The sequence below is a fragment of the Dermatophagoides pteronyssinus genome, unplaced genomic scaffold (genome assembly GCF_027571235.1).
Source record: "Dermatophagoides pteronyssinus isolate colony J.1.1.1.1 unplaced genomic scaffold, Derpt_VIB-CSIC_2022.12 sq0016, whole genome shotgun sequence".
NCBI classification, from domain to species: domain Eukaryota; kingdom Metazoa; phylum Arthropoda; class Arachnida; order Sarcoptiformes; family Pyroglyphidae; genus Dermatophagoides; species Dermatophagoides pteronyssinus.
The window spans coordinates 72,420-84,694 of record NW_027461540.1 but is presented as its reverse complement, the minus strand read 5'-3'; the positions used below and the strand labels follow the sequence as shown (position 1 = coordinate 84,694).

At 29.3% G+C, this 12,275-nt stretch overlaps 4 protein-coding genes across 10 annotated transcripts; 2 read left to right on the top strand and 2 right to left on the bottom strand.

Annotated features, from left to right (window-relative positions):
• Positions 1 to 74: 74 nt before the first annotated feature.
• Positions 75 to 2,751, bottom strand: 140up (RPII140-upstream gene protein). Its single transcript, XM_027342635.2, has one exon. The coding sequence runs from the start codon at positions 2,606 to 2,608 to the stop codon at positions 1,943 to 1,945; it is 666 nt and encodes a 221-aa protein (XP_027198436.1). The 5' UTR covers positions 2,609 to 2,751; the 3' UTR covers positions 75 to 1,942.
• Positions 118 to 1,454, top strand: LOC113792711 (proteasome subunit beta type-7-like). Its single transcript, XM_027342633.2, has 5 exons — positions 118 to 250; positions 309 to 629; positions 694 to 868; positions 949 to 1,100; positions 1,180 to 1,454. The coding sequence occupies exons 1-5, from the start codon at positions 189 to 191 to the stop codon at positions 1,304 to 1,306; spliced, it is 837 nt and encodes a 278-aa protein (XP_027198434.2). The 5' UTR covers positions 118 to 188; the 3' UTR covers positions 1,307 to 1,454.
• A 299-nt stretch (positions 2,752 to 3,050) lies between the features above and the next one.
• Positions 3,051 to 7,608, bottom strand: LOC113793088 (uncharacterized). Of its 7 annotated transcripts, none has more exons than XM_075822329.1 (14): positions 6,931 to 7,608; positions 6,538 to 6,873; positions 5,546 to 6,487; positions 5,434 to 5,498; positions 5,349 to 5,391; positions 5,035 to 5,291; positions 4,667 to 4,963; positions 4,501 to 4,570; positions 4,337 to 4,444; positions 4,143 to 4,277; positions 3,743 to 4,086; positions 3,554 to 3,663; positions 3,440 to 3,502; positions 3,051 to 3,372 (listed from the first exon to the last, which is right to left on the bottom strand). In XM_075822329.1, the coding sequence occupies exons 1-3, from the start codon at positions 6,946 to 6,948 to the stop codon at positions 6,257 to 6,259; spliced, it is 585 nt and encodes a 194-aa protein (XP_075678444.1). In that variant the 5' UTR covers positions 6,949 to 7,608; the 3' UTR covers positions 3,051 to 3,372; positions 3,440 to 3,502; positions 3,554 to 3,663; positions 3,743 to 4,086; positions 4,143 to 4,277; positions 4,337 to 4,444; positions 4,501 to 4,570; positions 4,667 to 4,963; positions 5,035 to 5,291; positions 5,349 to 5,391; positions 5,434 to 5,498; positions 5,546 to 6,256. The 7 variants fall into 7 exon arrangements, with proteins under 7 accessions (XP_075678444.1, XP_075678445.1, XP_075678442.1 ...); XM_075822330.1 differs by having other exon boundaries at positions 5,349 to 5,359; XM_075822327.1 differs by having other exon boundaries at positions 5,035 to 5,359; positions 5,546 to 5,764; positions 5,833 to 6,487.
• Positions 7,609 to 8,074: 466 nt separating this feature from the next.
• LOC142645634 (uncharacterized) lies at positions 8,075 to 12,031 on the top strand. Its single transcript, XM_075822322.1, has 5 exons — positions 8,075 to 8,405; positions 8,465 to 9,039; positions 9,101 to 10,075; positions 10,127 to 10,305; positions 10,364 to 12,031. The coding sequence occupies exons 1-5, from the start codon at positions 8,140 to 8,142 to the stop codon at positions 11,162 to 11,164; spliced, it is 2,796 nt and encodes a 931-aa protein (XP_075678437.1). The 5' UTR covers positions 8,075 to 8,139; the 3' UTR covers positions 11,165 to 12,031.
• Positions 12,032 to 12,275: the final 244 nt, after the last annotated feature.

Below are 12,275 nucleotides of genomic sequence, written 5' to 3'. Positions count from 1 at the left end.
TTTGGTTAAAATATCGATTGTATCGATTATTCGATTCTTTGCATACTGCTTTGTGCGTGTGATATTTTGCTTGATTTCGCCAAGTCATTGCCTTTTTCAATTGTCAACTTGGATTCATTTTGTTTTTTGATTTGAAAAAATTGTATTAAAATTATTACTGTCACCGTTAAACGAAACATTCAACAATAATGTCATCTAAAATTTTGCCCGAAATACCTACTGGTGGATTTAATTTTGAAAATTTTCAAAGGTAATAAATTTGATTGTGTGAAATATTTTAAAATCTGTTTTTAAAAAAATTACTTTAGAAATGAATATTTGAAAGAAAAAGGTTATCCAATTCCTAAAGTACAAAAAACTGGTACAACTATTGCCGGTATAATTTTCAAAGATGGTGTTATATTGGGTGCCGATACTCGTGCAACATCTGGTTCAGTTGTTGCCGATAAAAATTGTGTAAAAATTCATTATCTGGCTAAAAATATGTATTGTTGTGGTGCAGGTACTGCTGCCGATACTGATGCCGTTACACGAATGATTAGTTCACAATTAGAATTATTACGTTTGAATACAGGCAAACAGGTACCGGTTTGTGTTGCAAATCGCTTAATAAAACAATATCTTTATCGGTAAGTGATAGTCAATAATTAACATGATTGATTTTTGAATTGCAATTAATATTGATTTCAAAAGATATCAAGGTTATGTTGGTGCTGCTTTAGTTTTGGGCGGTGTTGATAAATTTGGTCCACGTCTTTATTCAGTTGCACCGCATGGTTCAACCGATAAATTACCCTATGCAACAATGGGTTCTGGTTCGTTAGCAGCAATGGCTGTATTTGAAACACGTTGGAAGCCAGATTTAAGCGTAAGTTTTTTTCAATCGACAATGGATGATTTTCATTTTTATTTTTCAATTTGATTTCGCAACAAAAACAAAATATCAAGTTGGAAGATGGTAAAAAACTTGTTCGCGATGCAATTGCAGCCGGTATTTTCAATGATCTTGGTTCGGGTAGTAATATTGATTTGTGTATCATAACCAAACAAGATGTACAATATTTGCGACCATATGATGAAGCTAATCTTAAGGGAAAACGGTATTTATTTCCATTGTGACCTTGATTTTATTCAATTCTAATTGCTTTTTTGATTTGATATTTTTCTAAAAATGTCTAGGCAAGGAACATATCAATATGCTCGAAATACAACAGCCATTATTGGACAGCCACGAATCATACCGATCGAAGTTGAATCCGAACAAACCATAACAATTGGTGAAGAATCAATGGATACATCATCATAGCCTTCTTATTTTTATTTGTTCTGATTAATTCAATTCCTTCAGCTCAGATTGAGCAATTGAATGGAATCAGAAAATCTAATAATGATAATAAATACGATATGGGCCACCAAAAAAAATTGGCCACAAGCAAATAACTAATAATCACACATATACACGGTGTCATTCAATCGATTTATGATTGCCTTTCAAAAATGCATCCATCTGTTTTGATTGAGATCAAAAATCGATCGATGGTTCGATGTTTTGTGCTCCAATTCATACGAACAATAAGGTAGTAGTAGTAGTGGTCGTCCATCACAACATCCATAATGATCATTATCATCTTCATTTTTCATTTCATGATTAAATCTTGGCTATTTTGGACAACAACAACAATCGAAAGCCATTGTTGTTGATGGAATGATGGGAAAAATCATTTTCTTTTTCTCTCGCGCGTTCTTTGATTTGATTGATTGATGGATGAACTGAGTATGGGGAACGATTGAGGTTGGTCTTTTGTTCATTCGTTTGTGATTTGATCTTTGTTGTAGTAATTGAGTGAGTGAGGAAATCAAGATCGATTTGTAAAGAAACTTGATCTTTATTTACATTGAATGGACATAGAGTGAAAAAGCAAACTAACTAAATTGATTAAATTTAATTTGTTGGAAAATCATCATCAAGTTGTTGAGCATAACGCATCTGACGTATAGATGTACCGGATAGTTTCATAAATAATCTGGTGATTGCTGCAAATGAAAGACCAAACAAGGAACCAAGTGTTGCATTGACAATTGTTGCCCGCAAACCAAGATGTGCTTTCCAAATGATACCGGTTACAGCGCCGGCTAAAGCACAATCACGATAATATAGATCATTTCGATAACATGCAGCCAATGTCAAGGAACCAACAAATGTACCGGCAAATAAGCCATATCGTATACCATGTTTAGTACTTCGCATAAACAATTCAACATACATTGTATCGGTTAATAGACGATTTGCTTCATATTTACCGCGAAAAACATTGGTATTATGCTTTTGAACGAATGATTGAAAAACTTCACGATTTTGTATCATAGCACCTAAAACTAAACCAGTTATTCCCCCCATACTAATTGCATTGGAAATGATTTTAAATTCAACATTATCTTCACCACGATTGAATGATTGCCAACTTTTACGGATTCTATCCCACCCAGTTTCATTTGGATCGATCGGAACATCAAGTTGTTCGATAGATTCGAAACGAAATTTATCGGCTATTCGTTGAATAAACGAATTGATCGATGATTGTTGATTATCATCAATATCGTCGGGCATTTTTCTTCATTTGAAATGAAAATTCGTGCCCCAAACATGTGTGATAATTACTGTTCGTAAAACACGTAACGATGAATCAGTAATGATTATTGTGAATGGAATCGAATCTTTTTTTTTATCGAATCGAATGTTTACATTTCACACAGAAAAAAAATTTAGTAGTGTAAACTATCATTTGATTGGGTGCCCGAAACTGAGCTTTGGTAGTGCACTACTATTTGGTATACACACTACCAATCAGTGTAGCATTTGAATGGTAGTCCACTACTAGCTGGTATGTTACACTATCAATCAGTATAGCATTTGAAAAGTAGTGCACTATCAATCAGTATGGCATTCAAAAGGTAGTGCACTACTGTGGTGCCGCAGATTTTTTGCCCTTTTAACCCCCCCCCTTTCAACCCGTTTATCCCCCCATTAAATAAATTTAACCCCCATAGAATACTTTTATCATATTTATTTATAGAATTTTCATTAATATATTAAAATAAAATGGTTAATTACAATCAATTGATTAAATAAATATTGATAATCATTTCATTTTGATCGGTCGGTAGTTCAATTACAAAATTGATGGTTCAAAAGCTAAATTAACGAATTTATTTCAATCCGATTCGTTAATTTAGCTTAGTCTAAAGGTGATTGGATTTTCGCGACCAATGGTGAGGAAAATGAATTCATAGTTATATCATCGGTCAACTCCAATTGGATTTCAGTCGGATGAACCATAAAACCAATGATTGAATTTCAATATAGGCTATTATCTGTAAAAATAACCAAGAATTAGTTGTCATCATTCATTAAAGTCCAAGTTTAAGAAAAGATACATACCGTTACAGATTGAATTTATCGAAAAACAAACTAACGACCAAATTACCATGAATACTTATTCTTCTAAAATAAAAAATAATTTAGCCAAGTCAAAAAAAAATGATGAAGAATTACCGAAAAATTAGTTGTAATAATTCTAATATTTTATAAGGCGTATAATATCAGCTTCCTTAAACTTTTTACTGGACCATCACAATTTGAAATAAAGATTGAGACCGATCAATCTTAATATCGATTGCATTCAAAGAGGAATAGATATTGAAACATTGATTATCATCAACTAAGTCAAATCAAAATTCTTACCATAGTTTAGGGTCAATCAATCTAAAGCAAAATCAATCGCCAATTTTCCACTATAAAACAGAAAATCTTTTGTCATTTTCAGGATAATTGGGAAAAATTTATTCGGAACGGTTCCAGATTTTTCTGGTGGATGGAAAATCTTTTACGGAAATTGTCATCTATGTTGCTAATTTTTTTGATTATGTCTTTAATGATCGACTCAGGCAAAAACTTTGGAAATAGTTTTGCTTCTCCTACTAACATTGAATGGATTTCATTGGTTATCATTCGAACATCAAATTTGAATTTATCGATTGATTCTGAACTTTGCCGATCAACAGAACCAAATTGTAATATTGATACTTCTGAAATGAAAAATAATTTAGCTAGGTTAAATTGAATGATAGAGAATACCAATTACCAAAAATATGAAAATCAGCAAAAACTGAATTATAAACTGATAGCCAAACCAATAAATTCTAGCGCATCTTGATAGAATTTTTTTTCGAACCAAAGTTTTCAATTCATCATACAATACCATCAGAAATTAAAAGCGCTGTTTGGATTTGAATTGAGAATTAGAAATCGTGTTTAATAAATGAAAATAAAACTCACGAGCATTCTGGTTCCGTTTCATTGATGGAATTCAATGTATTGATATCGAAATCAATCCTTGATTTTTTTTTTGAATTTTTTCTTGTTCAATGGGCAAATGATTACACCCTAGAATATACATAAAAAATAATTTAGTTAAGTCTAAACAAATAATGGAGAATTACCGAAAAATTAGTTGTAGTAATTCCAAGATTTCATAATTTCAGCAATCTTAAGCTGTTTATTGGACCATCACTAGATTGAAACCAACCAATATTAAGATCGATTGCATTCATAGAGGAATAGATATCGAAACATCAATTATCATCAAAGTCAAATAAAAATTCTCACCTTAGTTTTTGTTTAATCCATCACATCTGTAATTGGTTCAACAGGTCTCTTTGAGCTAATAAAAACATAAACATTTGGCTATGTTTAATGATAAAGTCATATATCCTGCAAAAAATTTTGAATGAAAAATCGCCGATCAATCTAATAATTTTTTTTTGTCCGTAGTATCTAATTCGTTTTTATTTTGAAAATGATTTCGTTGTTGCCTAGGAAGAACACTCGATTTTTCAATATTTCGTCAATCAAAAATGGATGTTGAGCAATAACATTGTTTATAATTTTTGTTATCGAAAAATACTGGATTTTTAAGTTTGGTATTATTATTGTGAATTTTAAAAATTAAATCTTGATCATTATTCTTGACTTACCTTCAATATTTCTAGCATAAAATGAACTGGAAAAAATTTATCAATAGCTTTTAAATCATCTTCATTTTTACCAAACAAAATATGAAAATCAGTTTCAAAATGGTCATCATTATCATCGACAAGAAAAAATCGATTATTGATGCATTTGAATCAACCAAATCAGAACAATATTGTGGCTGATCTATTTCATGATTGTCGGTTGATGATAAATCGATTTGTTCATCAATAATTGATGATTTGTTGATGAATGATTATACCTTTCAAGATTCAATATAATATTTAAATAATCGAAGCTAAATTGTCTGTTAAATTACCAATTTTTAATCTGAATCAAATAAAAGCAAAGATAATTGAAAACTAAAAAAATAGTTTTATTGTAATACTAAGGTTTTCACTTACTTCGGAAGAAATGGACAAGTACAATCATTTAATTTATTCGCCATGTTATTTACCGTTTTTTAACACTATTAAGAAAAAATTTCAACACTACCATACTTAGGTATTTACTCACCTTGAAAAAATCCAATTTGGATTTAGAAGAGAAAAAAGTTCCAAACGATTTATTTATTCATCAAGTTTTCGTTCGAATGTCAAAACTAACACAAGTATCAAATGTTCAAATGGTTTATTCGCATTATATTGATATGATATTTCATCGTTATCGATATGATTGTCAAATCACGATTATCATGGCATTACCATTAAATTCGGGAATTTGTTTTTGAAATTGCTGTCCATTTTTTATTGAAAAAATTATGATTATTTAGATGATCTTGAACCAAAAAAAAAAAAAATTACATCGACCAAATAAAACATCGGATGAAAAAGCATGGAAATCGAACGACGATGATGAAATTCGAACGTTCGAAATTGGACTGAGAAAAATCAGACCACAAAAAATTTAAGCAGTGGTATACTGATATGAAAGACTTTATTCTAACTTTTGACCTTGAATTTTGATAACGAACGAGAGAGAAGTATAGAAAATAGTTATATCGAAAAAAATTTTGAAGCGCAAATACCATTTTACTAACAAAGTATTAGTATTGGAAATAGCTAGCCATTTGACTATGCGCAATCGATCATTTGTTGGACTTTTCAATTTTTTGAAACAAAAAACATCTACTGATATGTTTAACATTATCATCATCATTATTATTATTTGAAATATAGGATCATTCATCATTAATTTTATCGATTAACTGATCGATTTTTGGATGGATTAATCATTAGTAGAATTAGTATTAGTTAGATCAATTATATTGATTTCATCAATATCATTATCATTATCATCAATAATATTAAGATTATGTTGTTCATTAATATGATTAGACATAGAATGGCATTGACATTGACATCCTTGAATGCAGGAACATTTTTGACATTTGTTTTTTCGTTTGATTTTGTTCTTGAAATTGTTGTTTAAATTTCGAAACTTTTTTAAAACAAATTGCTGTAAAAATGAAAAAATTGTTACACTGTCATACTAAGGTCTTTACTTACATCAAAAGTTTTTGATTTTGATTTTGGCGATGCCATTTTTTCCAGATTTGTCTGGTGGATGGCAAATCTTTTACGGAAATTGTCATCTATGTTGCTAATTTTTTTGATTATGTCTTTAATGATCGACTCAGGCAAAAACTTTGGAAATAGTTTTGCTTCTCCTACTAACATTGAATGGATTTCATTGGTTATCATTCGAACATCAAATTGGAATTTATCGATTGATTCATTTCTAATATCAAATCTAATGGATTGTAATGATGATAATTCGTCAATTTTAAACTTATCAACGTTGAAATGGTTTGTTTCGTGCGAATAATATTCAACATGACAATCCTGTAAAAGAATTTATTCAAATTAAAATTTCAATTTTAGTAATGAAATTGAACTTACTTTATTCACGGGATACATGATTTAACCAAATTTAAGAGAATTAAATACAAAAAACAAATTACGATCGAAAAAAATGAAAATAAAAAAATTCATGAGTAAATAAACATCGGAAAAAGGAAATGAGCAGCTAAAGTCAAATGCTTCCAATAGATGGCTTTAGTTGTAATTTTTTTTAAAAATTATGATTTCAAAATAATTTTTTTTCTTTTTTTTGATAAACTTATTTTTAAAAAATGAGAATGGCTTCAAATCTAAATATCTAATTGGCAAATATTTTTGTCATGGTCACCTCCACATTTAATGCAACTTTCTTTGTCGCATTCGGAGCAAAAATGACCCTGATTAAAGCATTTATAGCAACGGTCTTCGTTCGACAATATGATGATTTTATCCAAATTATTCATATTGCATGCATAGGATGTATGAAACCCATTACAAAATAAGCAATTATCTTCGCTTGATGGTCCCGGATCTCGTCGATCCTCATTGATTATTGGTTCGATTGTTGTCTCATTGATTACTGGTTCGATTGTTGTAGTCGGTTGATCTAGACATTCAATTGAATCTTCTGAATAAATGACATTTTTCAAGAATTCGACCAAAGTATTTTCAATTGATAAACAATCTTCGAAAGTTCTTTTGGCAGAAGCTTGAACATTCATACTTTGTTCCGCTTCATGTTTCCAATTCACGTATTATTACAAATACATCAAAAATATGTTTCGTTGTTGGAGATACTTCTTGATCACGAATTTCAGTAAACAGTTCCCAAGCTTTTTGAGACTTTTGCTGCCAAACAGCAGATTCCTCATGAGATACCTCGTCATTAACTTGAGTATTAAATTTCGTATTTGCTATGGTATTCTTGTTCATCATCGGTTGAAATTTATTAAATTGAACTCGATTCAAAATTAAGTGGTGGATTTCTCTGTAATGAAAATTTAGCTTTCATTATCTAAATTAGAATTTCAAAACAATGCATACCCGAATGAAATGATTCAAATATTTCAAATGATTGTTATTCCGCAAATATAGCTATAGCTAAATATATTTATTGGGTTGAGTTATTCTCATCATAGACATCGTTACAATTTTAAATTTTTAAAAAAATTCTATCAAGACGTGTCAATACGAAATACGAAGTTACGTATAGATCAATTAAAAGTTATTATTATTATTTGGAAATTTTGTGTAATCATTAGAATTAAAATGGATTCAATTCAGCAACCCGAATATTTACGTTACGAAGAGTTAATAGGAACTCCATTCCAGATTTTTTTGGAAAATTTCCGTGAAAAAAGAAGATACAATCAAAACTTGATCAGCCGCGGCGAACCAAGATCAAACGAAGAAGCGGACAGGAAATTTCCAAAGCAAAAATGTCCACTGGGAGATTGTAGTACTCTATTATCCACCGCATTTTCAATGCATAGACATATAAAGAATATTCATCCTACTTATTTCAAGGAAAGACGGTAAATAAAAAATTGATAAATTTTAATACAAAATATTGACATGATTATCTTTTTATAAGTGAACAATATTGGCTACATAAATCATCGCAACAAGCATCGAATATTCAACAATCTATAACTAATTCTTTAATTATCGATGAACAAAATGATTTATCATCCACCGACAATCATGAAATAGATCAACCACTATGTTGTTCTGAATTGGTTGATTCAAATGCATCAATAATCGATTTTTCTTGTCAATTTGATGTCAATCAAGAACATTCCTATGCTAGATCATCAAATGAACAACCATGTTGTTCTGATTCGGTTGATTCTAACACATCAATTATGGATTTTTCTTGTCAATTTGATGTCAATCAAGAACATTCCTATGCTAGATCATCAAATGAACAACCATGTTGTTCTGATTCGGTTGATTCTAACACATCAATTATGGATTTTTCTTGTCGATTTAATGATAATGATGACCATTCAGATACAATTTTTGATGAAACGGATTTTCATATTTCGTCTGATGAAAATGAAGAAGATTTAAAAGCTATTGAAGAGTTGTTTTCGAATTCATTTAATGATGAAGAAGAACAAATTACAAGTTCATTTTATGCTAAAAATGTTGAAGTGTTACCACCTGGTAATTTTTTTTATAATGATTAAGGTTTAATTTTTAAAATTCAATCTTCGTCTCAATCTAGAGGAAAAAAAATTAATTGATGATTTTATATCGGAAATCATCAGAACTAAGGTGAATAAATCGATAGCCGATAAACATGCTGTTGCTTATGGAACTATTGTAGCCAAATATTTTATAATGGCACGGAAAAAAAAATTAATCGTCCAAAATATAATGGAAAAATACTGTAGTAGTAGCTACCTTCAAAAACAATTTCTTTTCCAACAAAAAAATCACATCAAACCTATTACGATAATAATACCAAACTTAAAAATCCAGTATTTTTCGATAACAAAAATTATAAAAAATGTTATTGCTCAACATCCATTTTTGATTGCCGAAATATTGAAAGAAAAAGATCGAATGTTCATTCCTGAACCTCAAAGAAATCATTTTCTCATTAAAAATGAATTAGATACTACGGACTATAAATTATTCCAAAGATTAAAAGCTAAATTAAGAATTGAGATTGCATTGGACGATTTTTCATTTATGGGCATAACCGGGAGAAAATTCTTAGCTGGATACATGACAATATCAAATCTTCCGTTTATCGAAAGAACCCAACGTGGCCAAATATTTATGTTTTTATTAGCTAAAAGGCCTGTTGAACCAACTACAGATGTGATGAATAAAATATTAAATCCATTTGTTGATGAAATGAAAAAATTAGAGATTAATGGATTGAATTTCGATGGTTATAATGAGAAGATTTATGTAACGCTTTCAAGCGTAATTTGTGACAATCTTGCTCAACACGAAGTTTTGGGACTTCCTTTGTCTTTTGGAAAAAGCAGTCAATGTAGAGATTGTTTTCAAAAATTTGAAAATTATGCAAACATAAGGTCGCATTCAATCATCAATTCATCTGGTAGTGATATTGATTTATTTTGTCATAAATATGACTTTAGAGAACCTAAACCTTGTGTTTTGACACGACTGGACGGTATTTCTCGGTACAATATCATGCCCCCAGATTATTTTCATGATTTATTTGGTAATTCTCTATTATTCAATTAGACTTAATTAAATTATTTTTTTATTTCAGAGGGCTGCATCAAACAAATTATAAATCTATTAATCTTTCCGATGATAGATAATGATGAAAAAAATTTATCAAAAATCATCGTCAAAACAAAATTAGAAGAATTTCCATTCTATCATGGAAAAGTGTCTATTGATTTTGAAAAAAATGATCAAATAAAGTTATATGGCACCGGAATGCTGGTGAGTTTTTTTCCATTTATTAAACACTATCTCTAATTTCCAATTCAAAATCAAACAGCGTGGTGAAGCATTCATGCGACTAGCATGCGTGTTTTTCGATGAATTCAACACATTCTTAACTGGTCGAGAAAAACAATTGTATAGAGACACTATTGAGTTTATACGATTGACAGGCCAATTAGAATTTGATCGTTTAGATCTTGATCGAATGAAAAGTTTGAGTAGATCCATCATTGATTCATATGTGTCAATCGTTAAGGATAATTCATCCAAACTCAGTGTAACATATAAACTCCACAAATTGTTGCATTATGCAGATAATATTTTAAAATTCGGCCCTCTGTTTTTGTCGAATTCGATGAGATTCGAACGATGTCATCAGACATCGAAAAAATACGGTCGTGTGATGAATTGTTGGGTATCCCCAGCTAAGACATTGTCCAATCGAATGTCGATGCGTCAAACTTTGGTGCTATCCCAACAAATCATCGACAAAAAAAAGTGGATAAAAAAAACATTTATTACTGAACAAGAATCAATCAACTTGAATCTAGAAGTTGCGAATGATCAAGGTGATTTTCTTCTTGGTAAAAACGTTATTAGAAGATTGAAGGCTCCAGGATTCAAACCTAAAGTTTGGATCGAAGGTAAGGAGTTTTTGATTCAACCGGATTCCAAACAACTTTTCCTTAGAGGAAATATTTGGTTGGAAGAAAGAAATCAGGACAAATTATCTATTTATGAAAAAATCACTTTTCATAAGCAAAATTGCATTGTTAATCATTTGAATTTTTATCATATTAACGATTATATTTACAAAACAAATGATAATCAAGCATTTGTAATTCGCTTTCATTAATTTCATTTCCATTTTTTTCTCGTATCGAATTTTATGTTTGTTGTGAATCTGGTTGAGTTAAACCTTGAAACGTTTTTATCAAGAAGAAACTCGCCTTGGTCATTTGCTACTTCTATTAGATTGATTCTTTGTTTTTATCCATTCACTTTGTTTTTATCCTTTCATTTTGTTTTTATCCTTTCATTTTGTTTTTATCCATTCACTTTGTTTTTATCCTTTCATTTTGTTTTTATCCATTCACTTTGTTTTTATCCTTTCATTTTGTTTTTATCCTTTCATTTTGTTTTTATCCTTTCATTTTGTTTTTATCCATTCACTTTGTTTTTATCCTTTCATTTTGTTTTTATCCTTTCATTTTGTTTTTATCCTTTCATTTTGACGATGATTGATTGGGATAGCACCAAAGTTTGACGCATCGACATTATTATTTTTTATTTATTTATTTAATTTTATTATTATTGAATTCATACTATCATCGATAATAATTATTTAATAAAAATTCATTCTATATGTTACATTAAGTTTGGATGAATTATTGATTGATATATAAGAATCTAGAATGGATCGAAACAAGATCTAAACGATCAAATTCTAATTTGACTGTCAATCGTATAAACTCTCTTGTAGTATCTTTATATAATTGTTTTTCTCGGCCTCTTTATAAAATTGTAAATTATTATCATCATATGCAATGAACACACAGACATTTACACATTTTTTAAAATCTTATAATTAATCAAATATTATTATCAATTATTATTATTATCATCATATGCAATGAACACACAGACATTTACACATTTTTTAAAATCTTATAATTAATCAAATATTATTATCAATTATTATTATTATCATCATATGCAATGAACACACAGACATTTACACATTTTTTAAAATCTTATAATTAATCAAATATTATTATTATCAATTATTATTATGAATTAAATATTATTATTATTATTAAGAATTAAAGTACAATAAAATAAATTGAAGGAAATTACAAAAATGAAAGAAAAATAATTTATATTAATTATTAAATTACAATTAGCATATACCAACTGCAGTTATCATGGTAGTGTATACTTTAATACCAATTGCTATGGCATTTTGA